General features: G+C 49.1%; 1 protein-coding gene across 4 annotated transcripts in view; it reads left to right on the forward strand.

Annotated features, from left to right (window-relative positions):
- SEC11A (SEC11 homolog A, signal peptidase complex subunit) overlaps window positions 1–16,823 on the forward strand; it is a 35,898-nt gene extending 19,075 nt beyond the window's left edge. For 3 of the 4 annotated variants that reach the window (XR_010590780.1, XR_010590781.1, XM_005280933.4), the window contains one exon: window positions 173–465. Coding sequence is in view for 2 of the 4 variants with exons in the window: in XM_005280933.4 (XP_005280990.1) it covers window positions 173–223 (51 nt within the window). In the remaining 2 variants the exon portion in view is untranslated. Of the gene's footprint in view, window positions 1–172 lie in introns of all 4 variants that reach the window. The other variant, XM_065558483.1, reaches the window with a different exon arrangement.
- The last annotated feature ends 4,400 nt before the right edge of the window (window positions 16,824–21,223 follow it).

A 21,223-nucleotide genomic window follows, 5' to 3' on the forward strand; every position in this document is an offset into this window, starting at 1 on the left:
CTTATTTTTGTCACATTACACTAAGAAATGATTTTCTTGTTGGTTTGCTGAGGAAGCTTCTACGCACACAAGCTAAACTGTACTTAGTGGCGGCTCTTCTAAGCATGTTTATTGTTTGTCTGTAGAGCTGAATGCACATTCTGATTGGTGATTCTACTGCTTTGTTTTTCAGTATGCCGTCCTCTTTTTACTGGGCTTATTTGTGCTGGTCCATCGAGAGTAGCCCAGTTGCACTGAAGTTCCTAGCGAAGATGCCATGTTTTTTGTAACCAAGCGTTTTGAGTAGAGAATGGCCTGATGTGTGGTGAGAAAGGAAAATGTACATTTCAATGCTTCTTAGCAGTTTGGGTTTGTTTTTTTACGGTGTAAGGAAGAATGTTAATCTCAGTATTTCCAATGGCTTGTCACATTTTAGCCTTTTTGTACATCGGTGAGTTTTTATATTAAAAGTCGAAGCCAAATGTGTTTTGTGTTTTGAAGCTGAGCTTCATTTCTGAAGTGCCTAAACAAGCGTTCTCTAGCTCGGTGCCGCTCCTGGCTGCGAGTGACCCCCTCCAGTTTATAGTTTGACAGTGGGGATGGTGGCCTAGAGGCGACTGCCTTTTTTTTCAGAACACGAATAAAATATTTTGCATATCCTCTAAAATGATACCTGCCACGTTCTTGTTTTAAAAATGGTTGGAATGCAAATTCTTCCAAGACCTCATTGGAAAGGCCCAGGAATTTGGTGTTGTCTTAGGAATTAAACTGTCATTTGTTTATATGTTGCAGTAAAATAGCAGCTGTCACTTTAACTTTCTTTTTATGGGGTAAACCGTTCATATCTTTGGATATCTTAAAATCCTCTTAAAATAATGTGCGTGTCTTGGACTGTGGGTAGGAGCTGCTTCATCCACCACTGCAATGGAACCACCACTTTGGAGGACCACAATGGCTGCTCAGCAGTGCACAGTGACGCTGAGCAGCCAAGGAACTTGGATAAGAACATCAGAACGGCCATACTGGGTCAGACCAAAGGTCCATCTAGCCCAATATCCTGTCTTCTGACAGTGGCCAATGTCAGGTGCACCAGAGGGAATGAACAGAACAGGTATCAAGTGATCAATCCCTGTCGCCCATTCCCAGCTTTTGGCAAACAGAGGTTAGGGACACCATCCCTGTCCATCCTGACTCTATCCTCCATGAGAATTTATCTAGTTCTTTTTTGAACCCTGTTATAATCTTAGCCTTCACAACATCCTCTGGCAAAGAGTTCCACAGGTCGACTGTGCGTTGCGTGAAAAAATACTTCCTTTTGTTTTTTTAAACCTGTTGCCTATTAATTTCATTTGGTGACCCCCCTAGTTTTTGTGTTGTGAGGAGTAAATAACACTTCATGACTGGTGTGGAGAAAGAAAATAAGGATTTTATAGACCTCTATCATATTCCCCCTTTAGTCATCTCTTTTCCAAGCTAAAAAGTCCAAGTCTTATTCATCTCTCCTCATATGGCAGCTGTTCCATACCCGTAATCATTTTTGATGCCCTTTTCTGAACCTTTTCCAATTCCAATATATCTTTTTTGAGATGGGGTGACCAGATCTGCATGCAGTATTCAATATGTGGACATACCATGGATTTATATAGAGGCAATATGTTTTCTGTCGTCTTATCTATTCCTTTCTTAATGATTCCCAACAATCTGTTCACTTTTTTGACTGCCGCTGCACATTGAGTGGATGTTTTCAGAGAACTATCCACAATGACTTCAAGATTTCTTTTTTTGCGTGGTAACATCTAATTTAGACTCCATCATTTTATAGATTATAGATAGATAGGAAATACCCAGTTATAGCTGAGGGGTGGGTAGGATGCAGTTACCCAGGCTGGGGTTTGTCCAGGCTACAGAAGTAAATTTCCCTACAGTTGTGAAATGTGCTGTAGGATCTTCAGTGATCACAATTGCTCTAGCCCTGTTTTATAGCTCCTCCCAAAGATGGTGGTAGCAGCACAGTACCCCTTTGAGTGTTAGGGTAGTGTGGGGGGGGTAGTGCTAACGTAGGCCTTGGCTACACTTGTAGCTGTACAGTGCTGTGAGTTAAACCTGTCTTCGTACAGCTGAGTAGGGAAAGCGCTGCAGTCTGTCCACATTGACAGCTGCCAGCGCACTGTCATGGCCACATTTGCGGCAATTGCAGCGCCATTGGGAGCGGTGCATTATGGGCAGCTATCCCACAGAGCACCTCTTCCCATTCTGGCGCCGTGGATTGTGGGAAGGGGGCGTGGGTGCGGGGGATTCTGGGTCCTGTTCCAACGCCCTGTGATGCATCGCTTCGCATCCCAGAAATCCCTTTGTTTCCGTCCACCTTTGGCGCCATCTTTCAACGGTTTTCTGTGCAGCGCGATCTGTCTGCGGGAAATGGAGTCCCAACGGCTGAGGCATATGCTGACGAGTCTCGCCAGCACGTCACGTTTGGCTGTCGAACTATTCCTTAAGATCCAAAGTGAGAGTGAGAGTGAGGAGTCGGACGATGCTATCGAGCCATGTAACGGATATGACACGAAATTGCTTGTGGCATTCACAGACATGCTCAGCACCGTGGAACGCTGTTTTTGGGCTCGGGAAACAAGCACTGAGTGGTGGGATCACATTGTCATGGAAGTCTGGGATGATGAGCAGTGGCTGCAGAACTTTCTGATGAGAAAAGCCACTTTCATGGGACATGCCCTCACCCTGCGGCGCAAGCACCCGAGATTGAGAGCTGCCCTGCCAGTGGAGAAGCGGGTGGCTATTGCAATCTGGAAGCTGGCAACTCCAGACAGCTACTGGTCAGTCGCAAACCAGTTTGGAGTGGGAAAGTCGACCGTTGGAATCGTGTTGATGCAAGTTTGCAGGGCCATTAATCGCATCCTGCTCAGAAGAACCGTGACTCTGGGTAATGTGCAGGACATAGTGGATGGCTTTGCACAAATGGGTTTCCCTAACTGTAGAGGGGCAATAGATGGGACGCACATTCGTATTCTGGCACCACCCCACCTAGCATCCGAGTACGTTAATTGGAAGGGATATTTCTCTATGGTTCTCCAGGCGCTTGTGGATCACCGTGGGCATTTCATTGACATTAACACAGGCTGGCCAGGAAAGATGGATGACGCACGCATCTTTTGGAACACTTGGCTGTTCAGGAAGATACAGGCTGGGACTTTTTTCCCAGAGCAGAAGATCACGGTAGGGGAAGTTGAAATGCCCATTGTGATCCTTGGAGTCCCCGCTTACCCATTAATGCCGTGGCTCATGAAACCCTGCACAGGGAGCCTTGACAGCAGCAAGGAACGGTTCAAATACAGGCTGAGCCGGTGCCGAATGACCGGAGTGTGCCTTTGGCCGTTTAAAGGGCCGCTGGCGATCTCTGTATGGGAAGCTGGACTTGGCCAAACACAGCATCCCCGCGGTTATATCCGTGTGCTGTACCCTCCATAATATTTGTGAAGGGAAGGGTGAAAGCTTCACTCAGGCATGGACCTCCGAGGTTGAACACCTGGAGGATGAATTTGCACAGCCAGAAAGCAGGGCTATTACAGGGGCCCAGCGCGGAGCTGCCAGGATTAGGGATGCCTTGAGGGAGCAATTTGAGGCTGAAAACCAGCAGTGATATCTGGTGCCCTGCACGGGAGTGAAGTGCAGTAGTTCCAATCTTTAGGAATCAGTGTTTGCTAAGCAGACTTGCAGTGCCTGTTTATTTCCTGGGCTAAGGAATCTTTTACTTTATGCATTAATAAAGAATGTTTTCACAGCCAAAAAATCCATTTATTGAAAAGAAAATTTATTTACTGAAAAGAAACACAACTGCTTGGGAATCAGAAAGGGCAAGGGGGTGGAGTGGGGAACGGTACAATCACAGATTCGCGTATGTCCTGTCTGGTGTGCTGTGCAGTGAGTGCTGCATTTCAGGATAGCTATACTGCATGGTGATGGGGGTTGAGTGCAGAGAGTAAAGGTTGTGGTTTTCAGGGCTGGGTGGTGAAGATACTGGTGTTGGAGGCAGCTGGTGGTGTGAAGAACCCGGAAGTTGGGGAAAGTGGGTTGGAGGTAACAGTGAGGCACAAGGGAAAGAGTTTTGGGACAAGGGCTGTGGAGGTGGGGGCGTTTGCAGTATTGCTCCTTCTGCATAGCTATGAGCTCCTGGATAGCATCTGCTTGGCGCTCCAGGATGCTTATGAGCCGATCTGTGCTTTGCTGCCGCTGCTCCGTGCTTTGCCGCCGGTGCACTGTTTTCCTGGCGGATCCTGCTTTCTCTCTCCCTCCAGTTCTGTGCTTTTTCATTCTCTTTAATAGGTTGCCGCATCACTTCTTGCAGCATGTCGTCTTTGGTTTTTCGCAGTCTCTTTCTGAGTCTTTGCAGGCTCTGAGCAGGCGATAAGAGGGACGGCTGAGGTCTCAAGGTTGTTGCAGCTGTATAGGCAAAATGCAACATTTAACAGAGGCAGCATTGTTTATAGCAGACAGAGTAATGATTTTCCCCGCACTTAAGGAGGGCACACACAGGGTCTACAGAATAGCATAATTTTCCCGTCCCAAACAGAGCACACACATCCCATGGGAGCCTCAAAATGGTGAGTAAGGGGGACTGATTGTTTCTGGGTTTCTGTGCCTTGGGGAGAGCCAACAGCTGCAGGGGGCACCTACACTGAACACTGTCCCAACATTTTCCACAGGAGTTCGTCCTGGACGATACCTTGCTGCTGAGGGTGACCTGGGAAGCAAGGGAGGGTCTTCTACTGCAATGCAGCTTCCACCCTGGCCCATATGCAGCTTGCCTGTGTGCAGCAATGGTCTCCTCGCGGCACAGTGGCGCAGACACGTTAGCCTGGCTGGGACAAGGACCACGGTGGCTCTCCCGCTAAACCTGCGCAAGCGCATTGCACATGTTCTGGATGAGACATTTGAAGAGATTACCGAGGCCAATTACCGCGATGTGATAAACCACATCAGTGCACTATTCCGCATCTAGGCATGCATGCCTAACCTTCCTCTCCCAAAGAGCCGGCACTGAAAAAATTCCTTCCAGAAAAAAACCCGCTTACTGGGAACCTGCTCTTCTGTTTGTCCTCCACCAAGTACCGACCGCTGCGACTGACTACCATCCTCCTGGCTCGAGAAGAGCTCCTGGCTGCATGCCTCCAGGGATTCCGGGGTGTCTCCATCCGCCCCACCACCCTCTCTCCCATTTTCCTCCTCCTCCTCCCATCCCGGCTCTAAAGAGTCAGAGTGGAGGTGGGGTTAACCCCAAGTATCGCATCCAGCTCTTTGTAGAATCGGCAGGTCGAAGGGGGAGCACCCGAGCGGCCGTTTGCGTTGCGGGCTTTGCGGTAGGCACTCCGCAGCTCCTTCACTTTAATCCTGCACTGCAGGGCGTCCCGATCATGGCCCCTTTCCATCATGTCCTTTGATACCTTCCCGAAGGTATCGTAATTCCTACGGCTGGAGCGCAGCTGGGACTGGACAGCTTCCTGCCCCCAAACACTGATGAGGTCCAGTAACTCGCCATTTCTCCATGCTGGGGCTCACTTGGTGCGTGGAGGCATGGTCACCTGGAAAGAGTCACTGATAAGACTCCATGCCACACCTGGCTGAGCAAACAGGAAGGGGATTTCTAAAATTCCTGGGGAATTTTAAGGGAGGATCACATGGTTGGTTACCTGAGGCCAGGGCAGTAGAGTTTGAACTGATGACCAGAATGGCTAGAACAGGCGTTGTGGGATACTGCCGAATACTTCTGGAGGCCAGTCACAGCACATTGGGGGGCCACACTGGTGCGGCAGCGGTGGCGCAATACACGCTATTCCTCTCGGGGAGGTGGAGTACATGCAGCGCTGCAGCCACGGAGATACAGCGCTGCAAATGCCTTGCCAGTGTGGAGGGGGAGTGAGTTACAGCGCTGTAACTCGCAAGTGTAGCTAAGGCCGTAAGGGCAGGGGCGAAGGGACACCACCTATCACTTCCTGAAATAACTTGTTTTTTCTGTGCTGGTCCTCATCAGAGCAGTGATTCTGCTTGCACAGGTTTAGCCCAGGGGGCTGCCTGAGACCGTGGTGTAGGTTGTGCATTTACCTGTTGTGTCCTGCTATCTGCACTGGGTGAGTCAGGTTTGCAGTTCACCCCTACCAGGATGTTTGATCTAACTCAGTGGCTGCTCCAAGCCAATGGGGGCTGCGGGAAGCTGCTCGGGACAAGGGATTTGCTGGCTGCCGCTTCCCACAGCCCCCATTAGCCTGGAGCAGCGAACCTCGGCCAGTGAGAGACGCGATCGGCCGAACCTGCGGACCCGGCAGGTAAACAAACCAGCCTGGCCCACCAGGGGCTTTCCGTACACAAGCGGCGGCCCCAGTTTGAGAACCACTGATCTAACTCATGAGCGAATTCTGTTTCTGCTTGTTAGTGAGACAGGGCTCATACCTGCCTCTAGGCAGTTACTGAGAGCTTAGCAGCACCACCCCCTCATGCTGTGATGTGTGAGTTCCTCATACTGCTGCAAATAAGTCTGCCCATGGCTTGCTCACACATCACAAGCTTCCTGCTATAAACAGTTTCCACATCTCTCTGCAGTTTTCTCTGTGTCCGTAAAAATCCATGCCTTTCAAATCTTCTTAGCAGCCCTCCCTTTGATCTGGGAGAGACCACAGAAAGTCGACCACCGGTTCCTGATTAGACATATCAACCAAGGCCCTCGTTCCCCATCTTTCATGAAGGTTGCTGGCACCAACAGACAAATTATCATTAAGCTCAACGCTATGGTGTCATGAGTACAAACCCCATCAAGTAAAATCACAACTCTAGACATGAAAAAAGCAAAAGTGATGAACTTTAGACTTAACTGGCTTCCTGAACATGACTTGGATACTAAAACCAAACCCTTTGGGTGCTCTACCAGGACAGGTTCTCCTCCAGGTGCAAGATATGTGCAGCCATTACCTGGAGCTGTACGGGACCAAACCCTCCAGTGGGTGAGTTGGAGGATGTGGGCGAGTCCAGCACTGTGTTAAACTTTACAGAGCTCATCAGCTCTCTGGTGAGCTCCCTAAGGAGCAGTTGGGTCCCCCAGAACTCACTGTACCTTCCTGATGTTTGTACCTCAGAGTTCAACCACTGGTCCTGGACACCACACCTGAAGCCAAAGGGGGCCAGTGACCCATTTGATATCTTGCAGGTTCTGTTCTCAGGGTAGGATGAAGCACAGTAACTTTAAGACACCAGGGAGAACAGGGCAGATACCAGAGCCCTGGCGTGCTCCAAACTGGGAGAGATGCCTTTGTATGAGATCTCTGGTTCCATAGTGGAACTTTGTAGCCCAGGTCCCTTTGTACAAAACTACTTGCCCTCAGCTCCAGCTGTTGGAGCTCATAGGAATGGAGTCCTGACAAGTGGCTTCTTCCAAGTGTGAGAGACAGAGATGGGAAAGCAGGATGCAGCATGAGCAGAAAGAATGCTGGCAAAAGAAAGCAAACTTCTGATATATCATCAACACTGCTATAGAAAGAATACAGGCCAAAGGCCCTGGAGCCAAGCCTGGGGACCCTGAGGGCTGAATGCTTCTCCTTTGGCCTATCCACTGAGTCTCCTCCCCCATGGGTTTGAAGTTTGCACCAGGCTGCCTGCAGGCCAAACTCTTCTGCTCCTTGGGTTTGTATTAACCCTGGACTGCCAGCAGCCTGAGTTGTTATGCATGAACTCTTAGTCCTTCAGCTGGTCCCAGGTTAAGGAGAGTTCTTTTAAATTCTGTTCATCAACACCTCGTGCCTTCATTAAAAGGTTGTGAATGTGCTGATGACGTGGTGCTCTATTGAGTCCTCGCACCTTCGCACCAGCATCAGAACTCTGCATGCAGCGGTACTTGTGACAAGCATTAGCTCAGTGACAAGACTCAAGTGAAGGTTGTGGCAAGGGCTCCTGCAGTAGCAGTGGGCTGTAATACTGGGATGTCAAGGAGAGTTTTGAGGAAGCTGTTTGGCAGAGAAGAGCAATTGCCTCGTTGTCTGTTACTTAGAGAGTGGCCTACGTGCCAGCTATTGGCTGTCTACATGGCAACCATTACCGATTACTGCCAGCAGGTATCAGCAACAGGGACAGCTGAACACGGCTGCATTCCAAGTGTAGCCAAGTACAAACTCGCACTGGTTCAGCTGCAGTTGTTGCACAAGTGAAGGCAGGGGAGGCCTCAGAGTGAGCCCCAGCGCGAATAGTGCAATGAACCAATAGGGCCCCACTAGAGGAGAATAACAAAATAAGATTAAATGGTAGATTTCAACAAATGCATCTGTGAGAAAATAATCCCAACCATAGACCCTCACTGGAAAGGAGAGAGTGGGACACAATTGCATGAGTGAGATGCGGGTTATGCTGTTACGAGCTGCTTACACAGAGGCAGCACATGGCACAGCAGGGAAGTAATTAGCACCCTCTGTCTTGCTGTAGTGTGACCACATGGAATACTGGGCATCACACCCAGCTGGAAGAGAGAGAGAGAGAGAAACCTGAACTGAGGAGGCGTGTAATTGATTAGAAGGCGGTGTGTTGGAACTAAGGAGAAGTGGGGTGAAGTGAAGCACAGTTTTGCTCCACTGGTTTAGGGTCACTAAAATAATATAGCCAGGAACCATAAATGAGAAACTCCTCTGGGCTGCTGTAAGTTACTCCAGGGCTGAAGCAGCACCAGTGTGAGAAGGAGAGAGGCGTATCCAGGACTCTAATGGCCCCCCTGTCCTGTGCTGAGGATCTGGCCCAGTGTTCCTAGTCATATGACTGCAAAGAAAACCTGGAAAACATGAACTGAGTGGAAAAGATGCGGTGTTGGCTTCAGGCTGTCTGCAGCCTCAGGAAACAGTACCTCGGAGGTGTGGCCTGCTCCATTCATAGGAGCAGAGGTCATTTGTGAAACATGAAGATAGATAAATGGTTAGTTATTTCACTGCTGCTGATTGCAGCAGAAACATGCAGCAAATATACTTATCCCACATCTCCAAAGTACCAAAAAATGCCAACTGCCCCCATCCAGTTACCAAAATCTCCAGCGTTTCCCTGGGAACTCTTGCAGTACAGTTATGGGGGCTCAGGACAAGGATCTGTGTAGATTGAAAATGTGGGGGGAACATAAATGAAATTTAATACCAAAACAAGAGTGACTGTACTGAATGTATTATTGATTTTAATAGTTTTGCTAAACATTTCAATTTTTAAAATATAATTAAACTACCACAGAATTTCCAGTCTACTGGAATAAGTGCCACAGCATCCAGCGACCTGTGTGCTGACCTTTGTGGCAGGGCCTTGAGCCTGGCTAGAGAATTAATGCTCCTGTGTTCCATAGGGTGTTTGTGCTGCTGTGCTTACTGGGTCCATGCTTTTTTATTGAAATAAAATCTGCAGATGATGAAATAATGGCTGCACTCTCCTTTCCATGCAATGTCAGCGCTCGCTTCAGGGGACCTGAGAGATCCAGGGGCTCAGTGCAGCTTAGGAGAGATGAAGATTGTCAATGAAAGAGGAGTGGGATTTGTTTATAAACTACACTAGTGCTGAAAGCCTGTTTCCCAAGTGTAGTCTGAGGACAGAGTTCTTGTTCCTCTGAATGCTTCTGGCTACGCCGAGTTACAGGCAGCCAGAATTCAGAGAGCAGTTTCTTCTTGACTGTTTCGTGGCCTGATTACAAGACAAATCGAATGAGCGGTTCAAGATGAACACTTCCCAATTCAGCACAATTAACCAATGCCTGGATGGAAAGGGTACAAGCCCAGAGCTCTCTGGTGTAATGTTAGGAGGTTGTGTTTTGTTTATGGAACTGTATTGATTTCCATATGCTCATTGCTGACTCCAAAGATAAATCCGTAGAAGTGAAAGGTCTTTCTCTAGCAGAGAGGAGCTTGCAAGGAGCAAATAACAAACAAGCCAATGCAAGGAATGCAATCTGACCTATAGATTGTGAAGTCTTCAAGGCAGGGACTGTCTTCACTTTGTGTCTCTAGTGCCAGATACATGATCAGCACTTCATTAAACTCCCATCCAGCCCTGCAGCTGACTTCTAAGGCCTTCAAATGTATAAGCTGTTCAGGGTACCCTTTTCCTGAGTACGTTCATCAGCTGAATTCCAGAAGTAAGTCTGTGAATAAATGTTTGCTTTTATTGAGCAGAGATGTTTGTAAAAGCAGATTACATGTAGCATGCCCCTTTGAGAAAAGTTGCATGCTTAAACGTTTACTAGCTTGAGCAGAGGAAGATGCAACTCGCTCTCTAGCGGTGGAGGGGATTTCAGTCTGGTCCTGCAGGGCCTTGTTGGAGGCGGGGAAAAGGACCAAAGGGCAGTGCTCCGCAGCCTACTGTAGGCCTTTGTGTAACGTAACATGTGTGTCTGAATTGCTTGCTGCCCTGCCAGCAGAGCACGCATTTTCCAGTGCTCTATTGCTTCTGTTGCTTCTTCTAACTCTGTTTTTGTTTCTATTACTTGCCTTGCAATTTTGTAGCATGATGGCTTAGCCATCCAACAGCCGTGACCATAGTTTGCAATATTCTACATTTCTTACTTCTATTCTTCTCCTTCAAGGCTACAGTCTCTGCCACTGCCTTACTGATTCCAGTCTCTGTCTCTCCACTTTCTATTTTGAACATATATAGGCTGCCTTTATGCGTTACCCAGCATATCCATTCCTCAGAAAACTGGGGATCTGATAGGAGGGGAAAAGGGATTCCCTAGTGTGATTGGGATTCCGGGGTGGGAGGCACACTGAGGTTACTCAATTAGGGCAAAATGTAAAGAATGGGACAGACAATCCCCAAAGCTGGTGGTTACTCCAATACTCAGATCCACCCAGCTAGCCACAAAACAGCTTCTACAATACCTTACTGGTGACACAGAAGCTAAAACAGTTCCTTTAAAAGTAACGCAGCCTTTGGGCTCCCTCCTAGACAGCCAAGTCGAATATAAAAGTTCGATCAATCCCAAAGGATTGGACACATTCACTCACCAGTTAATGAATATTCCAGATCTTACCCAAATACTCACTCACAGCCAATTCTTATTAACTAAACTAAAATTTATTAAAAAATTAAAAAGGAGAGAGTATTGGTTAAAAGATTATACAGAGAGTTCTGAGATTGGTTTCATAGTAGAGATGGTGAGCTTTCAAGTTGCAAAGAGTTCTTAGAATTAGGCCATATTTTCAGTCCAATGTTTCATACACAGGGTGAGCCAGATGGGACTGGAGATCTCCATCTTGCAACTTAATGCATTCCCTGATAAAGCTTAAGCAGATTTGAGATAAAAAGGATTAGGACCCAAGAGACATTTATACAGTTCTAGGCCTTCTCTTGACAGCACGGAGTCCTTAGGCGAACAATAGGCCATCATCAAGACTTTGAAGTAGACCTATTTCCTAAGCATCACCGATAATTAGCTACGTGGATTAACATAAGGCAATTGCAGTTGATCTGGTATATACTTCAAAGAAATCAATACAGGGATATCATATTTACACTTCATTTAAATGTTAAGATCTCCTTTTGATCTCTGAATTAAGAGACTGCAGCATAGACAGGAACTGTTTGATTACATTGTCAGCCTCTAACAGTAAATATGTAAACACACAAACATCATCTACCAATATGTCCCTAGAGGTTGAATTTGGGTCATTTATCCTGCAGGATGCTTAACCCTTTCTGGCCATGTCTCACACCTAGCTTGGAGCTTTCTGCCATCTAAGGTTGTGACCCTAACATCAGGCAGCTCACCACAGTGGGGGCCACCAATGTTGTGAGTGCTGCAGAGCATTCTTAAGGCTGCTAAGTGCTGCTGGTTTTGGAGCTACAGTGTTTGCTGCACTAGCAGAGAGCACAGCTTGCTGATTCGAGGTTGTTCCTAAACAGAGACCACAGGCTCAGTTCGGTGGCGCAAAGCACGCATCCTGTCCAACAGGTCACAGGGACACAAACACATGTATGCCCGTGACTAGGTGAAGGCTCAGGACACCATGGTCCTGTCCCCTTGGCAGACACAAAAGTGCCCCTCCTGTAACTTCTCCTTTTACACACTGATACAAATGCTTTGTATTACACTCCATATGCTTTTCCTTATTACCCTGAACCTTGTACCTGCTAGTTTGAACAAAACATCCTCATCCTTTATCCTATCCTTCCCTCCTTATCTTTTGAGGGCTTTGGTGTGTCCCTGTACAATCTCCTACGAATGTGTTCACGCTGTTACTTGAGAACTCTGGGTGTTTCTGTACCATCCTCTCTGGTCAGGACTGTGCTTACTTGGTGCTAGCTAATACCTAGTGCGTTGCTGTTCTGTCAAAGCCAGGTCTACTTGGGTTCACAGCCTTTGGTTCACACTGTTCGTTATGCCCAGGGCTCCAGCCTACCAGCAGGCCTGAAGCTTCCACAATTCCCTTAGCGCTGTTGGGATCGAGCATGGGTTGCTGCATTGTGCCATGTGTGCAGGTGGTGCTGCTCTGGCCACAAGGATCCTCAGTCCCCCCAATGAAGCCAACTTCCATTGCCTCGCTGAACATGGGGGGCTGTAGGGTGAGTATCTGCAGGTGCCCAGTATTCTACCCTTGGGCGAGGGCGTATGCTGTTATCTTCCTGCAGGAGATGCACACTAATGTGGCCAAGAAAGTCAGATGGCAGCTGGAGGGGGGGGACAGGTGCATTTCAGCCACAGTGCAGTTTTTGAGTGGGGTGGTGACTCTGTTCTCTCCAGACGTGTCCAGCCATCTGCTGCATCTCTGGGTTTGTGTGGAGGGACTGATCCTCAATGTTGTCAACATCTGCACCTTGAGAGTGGTCCCAGAGCGGGTGCAGTTCTATCAACAGATATCCACCTGTCTGAGCACCTCTGATTCTCGGGAGTGCAGGGTCCTGGCTGGGGATTTTAACCCATCCCGGATGGCTGTGACTGCAGTGGGAAAGAGAAGGGCCAGGTACCCACAGACTTCTTCAGGGAGATTGTCAACCGTCATTGTGTCTTTCTCTGGAAGGTGGCTGTAGATGGCTGTGGTTAAGGCTTTTGCATTCCTGTGCAGAGCAATGCAGACTTGGAGAGGACCTAGCAAGCTGCCTGGTAAAAGGCCTTTCTCCTTTCATGCACATCGATAATTCTGAGCTCAGAGAAAGTGAAATGGCTCAGACCTTCAGTGCCATAAACAAGGGAGTATTTTTATCTCCCAAACATCTGACATTTCCAGGGCAATAAACTTAAAATGTGAGGTAATTGATGGCAATCTGTTCTCCAACCCACCCACCATCATTGTGTTTCTAACTGGGGCCTTGTGCGACTTTCTCCTGTGGACAGGAGACACTCTTAGGAAGATGATTCTAAAAACTCTGTCTTGAAACTGGGATGGGAGGCGCGGTCTCCTGAGAACGAAGCCCTGAGCTCCCTTTGCTGGAGTGCAAATGGGCTGGTTACATGGGGAAAAGCTGGCTGAGTTTGAGAAACAAAGCCTGGTCTTGTTCTGTGATCTGCATGGAGAGGATCCCTAAGCCCTTCACAGTCACATGCCCGTGGGTTCTCGGGTACACCCACACTGCTCGCAGAAATCCAGCCACCAGGAACCAGGGAGCAGCAGCGATGGGCTTGTCCCAATAGCCAAACTGTTTGCAACGTCCTAGAAAATCGATATAAGTTATTTCTCTAGGTCCTTTGATGTCTGCTGGGGCATCACACAGACACCTTTCCCTGAACACACATTGCACAGAACTGACTGGCTTGGAGAGATCTAAGCCGTTATCACTGTAATCCTTCTGCGAGGTGCCACAAGCAGCAACAAGGCCAGATTTAATGTGTGGAGGGGTCCTTACTGAAATAAATCAGCCCACACCCAGAGCCAGACTCCTAGCTCTGGCTCCGGTAAATTAAAATAAAACATTCCAACTCTCCCTTGCAGGTAGTTTTCCCCACTCACCTGCCCTCCAAGTTCTTGGGAACACAGACAGCTTTTATCTGGGGAAAAGGAAACCAGTGAAAAGAAATGCAAATTCCCAGTGTATCTATTTGTGTACAGGGAACTGAGCAAGCTCAAAACAAACTAGCAAGAGCTTGGTCAAGGCCCCCAGTCCCAACAATGTGTCTCCAGCCCATTAAGTAACCCAATGCTAAACTGTATGATACTGTTCAGCCACTAGGTGGCACTCTGTGTAACAGACCTTATTGCAGGGGTGGCGAACCTGAGCTTGAGAAGGAGCCAGAATTTACAAATGTACATTTCCAAAGAGCCACAGTAATATGTCATCAGCTCCGCCTCCCCCCGGTGTCTTCCACCCACCAACAGCGCTGCCGATCAGCATCTCCCCCTCTTTCCCAGCACCTCCCAATCACCTGTTTCGTGGCGTACAGGAGGCTCTGGGGAGGAGCGAGGGCATGGCAGGCTCAGAGGAGGGGGCGGGAAGGGGTGGAGTGGGGGCAGGGCCAGAGGTTGAGCAGTGAGCCTCCCCCCAGCACGTTGGAAAGTTGGCACCTGTAGCTCCAGCCCCGGAGTCAGTGCCTATACAAGGAGCCACATATTAACTTCTGAAGAGCCCCATGTGGCTCCAGAGCCATAGCTTGGCCACCCCTGCCTTATTGAAACTGCTCAGCCAGGCCTGGCAGAGCGTTAAATGATCTAATGCTGAGCACATCTGGGGGCTCTGGGACCGTCCCAATCTGGTCACAGAGGGGATCCAGAACAGTGGCTCCCCAGGAAGCCCACCCACCATCACCCCACTCTCCAGTCAGATTAATCTCAGAGGTAGTTAAGGGCATCCAGGACAGTGCAGTGACTTCACCTCTTCTCCCCTCAGCTAGGTGGATTGGGGGGCTTGTGAAATCAGGTTGACTGGGATGAATTATATTTCTGTCCTTTGATTCTGTATTAACTGAATCTTGCCTTTCCATGATTTAGCCCGGGACTGATGTCAGGCTTCCAGCCTATAGTTACCCAGGTCATCCTGCTTGCTCCGTTTGAATATTGGCACCACCTTAGCAGTCTTCAAGAATCTCCCTGGAATTCCAAGATTTATTATGGAAACAATCGAGGGTCCGTATCAGCTCACTTCTCGCCCAATGAGGAATTGGCCCCCTGCCCTTCTCCAATGGCTCCACATCAGGGCCAGCCCTTTCCAAGCTTTGCTCTAAGTGTCCTCCACCCACCTGCAGGACTCTATAGCAGTGATTGACTGCAGCAATGCACATTCCCTTTTCCCTTGCTCAGACTGGGATGGGTGTAGGGTGACCATATTTCCCAAAGTAAAAATGGGACACCATGTGGGACTGACCGTCCGAGCCCTGCGCTGGGGCTGACTGCCCAAGTCCCATGCCACCTGGGGCAGACAGCCTGAGCCCCTCCACCCTGTGCCTCGCATAGTCACTTGGCTCCCCCCTCCCCAAATGTTCCTTCATGATGATCAGTTGGCAAGAGCAAATGAGACAAATGCCCATTTTTGCCAACAAAATTGGGTCAACCAGGACAGGGCTTAAAAAGGGGACTGTCCTGGCCAAAATGGAACATATGGTCACCCTAGGTGGGCAGCATGTACAGCTGGGCTGTGCCCACTGCCACTGTGTGAAAATAGAAAAGCGCCTTCTTGACTAGAAACCTCCTAGGTAGGAGGGAGGAGACCACCTTTTCCATCCCTGTCAGAGCCTGCTTTTTTTTTCATGCCTTGTGTGCAGTTAAATTGGAGCGAGGATAAACCCATTCCCCCTGTTTAAAATTCCAGCAGGTGGTCTGGCTGCTCCCTGCCGCTGTCAATGTAACAGCATCTTCCCGGGGGGTGCTTGTTTTCCCGCCCAGGTAATCTCTCTCAGGCATTCTGCTTCTCTCAGAGCAGCACTTAAATCTTGTCACACTTTGGTGCCTACAGTAATTGGCCCTGTGAATGAGGACTCTGGCTTTCTTTGCCCTGCCTGTAATTGGTATCACTTAATCCCGGGCTGAAGCCAGAGTTTGCACATCTGTCCCCTAATCCTTTATATACCCTCCGCAACTTCCTCCCCAGTAGCTGGCCATTGGTTTTGATTTACACACAGAAAATGTGGTTTCCTGGTGGGCACAGGAGAGCTTCAGTCCGAAACCCCACCACGGACAAAGCAGGAAATGCGGAGTGGAGGCGACACTGCGGGTTCAGGTGCCACAACCTAACCTTGGCCACCTGAACCCGCAGGGACATTCCAGCACATTGTTCCTCCCTGTGAGGGGGGTGTTCACCCCAAACTAGCCCAGAAAGGGTTAATGTGATAGGCCACACCTGAGGGAGAGATTGATGGACAATCTTTGACTGCAGATGGGGCCCAGCTGGGGGGCGGGGAGGGGGGAAGAGAGGGAGACTGGGACTGCAGTCACTCTGTGGGCTTATAGAGGGAAAGAAAGGAGGTGATCCAGAGGGAGAGTAGAAGCCCTGGGATCCAGGCCCTGCAGGAAGGCTTTACTCAGAAGGCTGGTGGAGCAGAAGCCTGATAGGGTGGAGTAGGAAAAGACCCAGGGAAATGCCATTAAGGTGTGGGACAGTGCAGACCTTGGCCGCTGATTTGAGAGCCCCTGAGGGGGAACCCGGAGTAGTGGGCAGGCCTGGGTTCCCCTATCAGCTGCTGGAGAAGTGGCACAGTCTGGGCAGTGAATTGGAAGAGTACCCGAGCCAGTTCTTGTGGAGTGACATTGAAACCCTGGAAGGGGGAAACCACATAGTGACCTGGCTGGAGGGCCAAGCCACGAAGAGGGAGCATTGTAATTCCTGGGCGTGAGAGGGACAGTAGAGTGAACAGGAGATGAATGGGGGCATCAGACTGGGTGGAGCTGTTCCCCCAGATGCAGCCACAAGGAAGTGCCCCAATGGTGAGGAGAACCCCGTGACACTCCCCCAGCCAGCAGCAAGGAATCTCCGCTCAGTGGAGCTGCCCAGATTCTGGCCCAGTGTGGGGCCATAGGGCTGCTGATGGGGCACAGAGACCAGAGGGCCAGGCTGTGTAGAGAGGGGTAAGGATCAGGCCACCATCCTGCCCATCCACCTACCCCCAATCCCAGCAGCATCCCAATCAAGGCCCATCCCATCCACCGGTCCCCCCTGCCCCACAAACAACCCCTTGACAGCCCTGAATGGCCAACAAGAGCCAGCTGCACAATGTAAGATGTTACAAAGTGCTCTTAACTTCACAGACACATTCAGATGGGATTGAAATTTGGCATGCCTGTTGCGGACCTGGTGTCCATCAGCAGCCCTATGGCCCCACACTGGGCCAGAATCTGGGCAGCTCCACTGAGCGGAGATTCCTTGCTGCTGGCTGGGGGAGTGTCATGGGGTTCTCCTCACCATTGGTGGGGGTTCCCTGGGGAGGGGAGACCCTAGTACTGAGGGGTGTACTGCCAGGGGGCAGCACCCCAGATAAAAGGACACTGGGGTCCAGGAGGGATACGGGGGCTGGAGGACAGGTGGACCACCGGCCTGCAGGGGGCACTCCAATGCTGAAAAGAGCTAATTCCGAGGATGACCAGCAGGAGGCGCCGCAGGGGTGAGTCTGCTCCTCTACAGAGCCCCATCTCCCCAGCCAGCCCCGAACATGCTGACTGCGTCTGCCCCTGAGTGCATCTACACTTTAATCCTGTTTATCCAGCAGCAGCAACACTGCTCAATAACTGTACTAGCTAGTGACTGCAATATGTCATGCTGACTGATACTGATGGGTTACTGTGATAGGAATTAATCTTTGATCATGCTGCTTAGTTATTAATTGCCCAGTTGTAGTGATTATTAATTGCCACCTTCATTGTACGTTCTGTTCACTTATTTCCACCAACTCTGCTCCCCATTGTCCATTCTTTTCATCTTCCTTTTTCACTTCTCCATCTTTCTGCTTTCCCCTCTACATGATGTAATAATGTTCACACTCTCTTTCCTTCACCTGCCAGATCCTGCCTCCCTCCCTGTATTGGGCTTCCCTCTTCTCATCTGCATTTCACAACTGTGCACTAGCCTGCCCCAAACTAACTGGCTGTGTGGACCCTGCTACCGTGCACTAAAATTGACAGGACTATATCAAAACACACTGAAACTTTTAGTGTGCAGTGGCAGGGTCCCCACGGCCGGACTGTGCTTGGCAGGTTAGTGCACTGTAGATTTGCACTCTGCCTTGCCCTGTGCTAAGCTGCCATGTAGACAAGCCATTAGAAAATTCAAAGCAGGTCATTTGGAGGGAGCGGGTATCTCAGATTTTGTATTGTCTACCTCAGACCCTGAACTGACACAGCAATTTCAGGGCAACCAGCTTACATGCATGCATTTTGGAACACTTTGAAAAGTAAAATCAGGCCATTTGGGGGGAAGAGGGGGACTGTCTCTTGGGAAGCCCCTGACCTAATGTGCCCAAGCTGGACACCAGGTCCACAACAGGCATGCCAAATTTCAAGCCCATCTGAATGTGTCTGTGAAGTTAAGAGCACTTTGTAACATCTTGCATTGTGCAGCTGGCTCTTGTTGGCCATTCAGGAGCTGGAAGGAAGCCCAGTGTGATGTCCATTTCAGGCAGGCCCTGCCTATATAGCAGAAGGTAATAAACCATTACACAAGCTAGCAAATTTTAGAATGAGGGGGGCTGAATCTCAGGACCCCCGTGACCAGATGATTCCAACTTTGCATCACTAACTTTATGCTTGCCCTGATGTGGCACGGCAATCTATCTATGCATGTGCATTCTAGAACGTTGTGAGAAATTGCCTCTTAAACAGACAGCTCTGCTCAGTTGTTGCAATGAACATCACTAGCAAAAGGCTCCTCTTCTCCTTCCCTTCTCTCTTCCTGGCATGCTGCAAAGTAGCCATCTGGTGAGAGTTTAGTACTGTCGCTTTAACTGTGCAATGATTAACTGGTACCGATCTCACCAATACAACAATAGAGCAGAACCAGGTGAAGGGGAGGTTGGGGAATAGTAGAAGCAATGCCATGATGAGGGGGTGGAGAGAGACAGAGAGAAAAATAGAGCAAGAAGAAAAAAGAAAAGATGCCTTTGCAGTGCAAACAGGGAGGGATTACCCTGCATGCCCATGTTGCAGAGCAAGAGGGAGAAGCTAGTGTCAGTTATAAAATCCATGAATAAAGTCCAGTCATTTTCCCAGGGGTAGAATTAGCTCTGTCTTTTGTCAGCCCTGCACAGCGGAGCTTCCAGGTCACTGAGGTTACCGTGCTTATCCTACACCTGTGATGCAGTAGGAACTTGCCATTGCTGCAAGTTCATCTGCTTCATCGGTGTAACTGTGCCTCTGTGGGTCACAACTGAGAGTGCCAAAATAAGAACCAGCTGCTGAGAAATAGGGCAGATACACCCCAAGACTAGTGGCTAATCCCCCATAGGATATACCAAACCAGTAATGAAAGTAAACTCCTGTTTCACCACACTGGCTAACAAGAAGACATAAAGGCAGTTTCCTCAGGCATTCCAGTTCTTGTATTAGCACCAAAAACACTGGCTTTAAAGGTGAGTGATTCTTTACAACCAGTCTCATCAAATTAAAGGTTCTTCTGAGCCCAAAGGACCAGCGGCACACCCAGGTCAATATATAACTTGGATCTTATACAAAAATCACAGTGCTGACAATCCTTTAGTATCTAAAGGTTTATTCATAAAAAGAGAGAAAGAAAGGTGAGAGTTAACATTGCTTAAAGGAATCAAATACATACAGTAATTGCAAAGTTCTTGGTTCAGGCTTGTAGCAGTGGCTTAAGTAAAGTCTGACTGTTTCCAAATCATTGGAAGGTCATCACACTAATGGGAGCATTTTAACCAATGGACTAAGGGCAGGTCTTCACTACGGGGGGGGGGGGGGGTTGATTTAAGATACGTGAATAGCGTAGCTGAATTCAACGTATCGCAGCCGACTTACCCCACTGTAGGGACAGCAGCAAAATCGACCTCTGCGGCTTCCCATCGACTGCGCTTACTCCCACCTCCGCTGGTGGAGTAAGAGCGTCGATTCGGGGATTGATTGTCGCGTCCCAAGGGGCGCGATAAATCGATCCCCGAGAGGTTGATTTCTACCCGCCGATTCAGGCGGGTAGTGTAGACCTAGCCTCAGTCCATATCCCAAAGGCTGGAGCAGGATAGAGGCAAAATGGAGGAGTGCCCAGCGGCTTTTATATCCTCTGTCATGTGCAGGGAATCCCATTGTTCTTATTGTGGGAAATTACAGCAACAAGATGGAGTTTGGAGTCACATGGGCAAGTCACATGTCCATGCATTTTGCCTAGTCATTGCAGGAAGCAATTACCTATACTCCAGACAGCATGTTTACGTGACAGTCCACTCAGTGTAGATGGGCATCTCCCATGGTCCATTGTGAGTTAAGTGTCCTTTTGATGGAGCACTCAATTTGAATAGTCCCTCCAAGATGTACTAGCTAGCTACCTTGTTAGTTACCCCAGGAGCAAACATTTGAAATACAGGTATAGAGCCAATACTCATAACTTCAAATAAAAAAATGATACATGCATACAGATAGCATAATCATAACCAGCAAATCATAACCTTTTTATAGATGCCTCACTTGACAACCTTTGTACAAGATTTGTTGCAAATATATAACAGTGGTTGCAACAATGGTCTATATGGTCATATTTTAATCAGATAATGTCACAATCGGGGACCAGCCCTTCCCAGGGTGGTGAAAGGAGAGAGCGCCCCAGGAGGCTGGTATCTGACTCCCCCCATTCATCAGACCCTCTAACTGGGGCAGTATGGATGTGGTCCTGTTATCCTAGATGGGAGAAGAGATGACAGTAGGAGGATAAGCACAGAGCTGGGCTGAGCCGACCCGCCGCACTCCTGGCAATGTGGGTTGCAGATCTCATCCCTGTATTTGATCACCAGTTCTAGGCTGGCTGCTGTGGCAGATCGGAGAAGGGGGAGTATGGCTGAGGCTGAGACGGCTCAAATTGTAACTCCTGCCAGGCCGAGTCAGGGCACAAAGCCCATGCTGTAGCCACTGCCAGGCTCAGTGTCATTCTAGAATCTATTTTCCGAATAGCTCCTTGAAGGGTCACGGTGTGTCTTTATCACTAGGGGGCCCGGTACTGGAGCCCCCCTCCATGGGTGTTCCTGCGAGTGCTGCGGGACATCTGTCCCTGGGTGTCTGGGAGCATGCTGGGTGCATCCTAGAGGTAAGTGCTGTAGAGCTCCAAGCGCCAGGCTCCCCAGGCTGTAGTCTGCAGTGGGTTCCTATGGTCAGTCACA

This window comes from Chrysemys picta, chromosome 10 (genome assembly GCF_011386835.1).
Source record: "Chrysemys picta bellii isolate R12L10 chromosome 10, ASM1138683v2, whole genome shotgun sequence".
Taxonomy (NCBI): domain Eukaryota; kingdom Metazoa; phylum Chordata; order Testudines; family Emydidae; genus Chrysemys; species Chrysemys picta.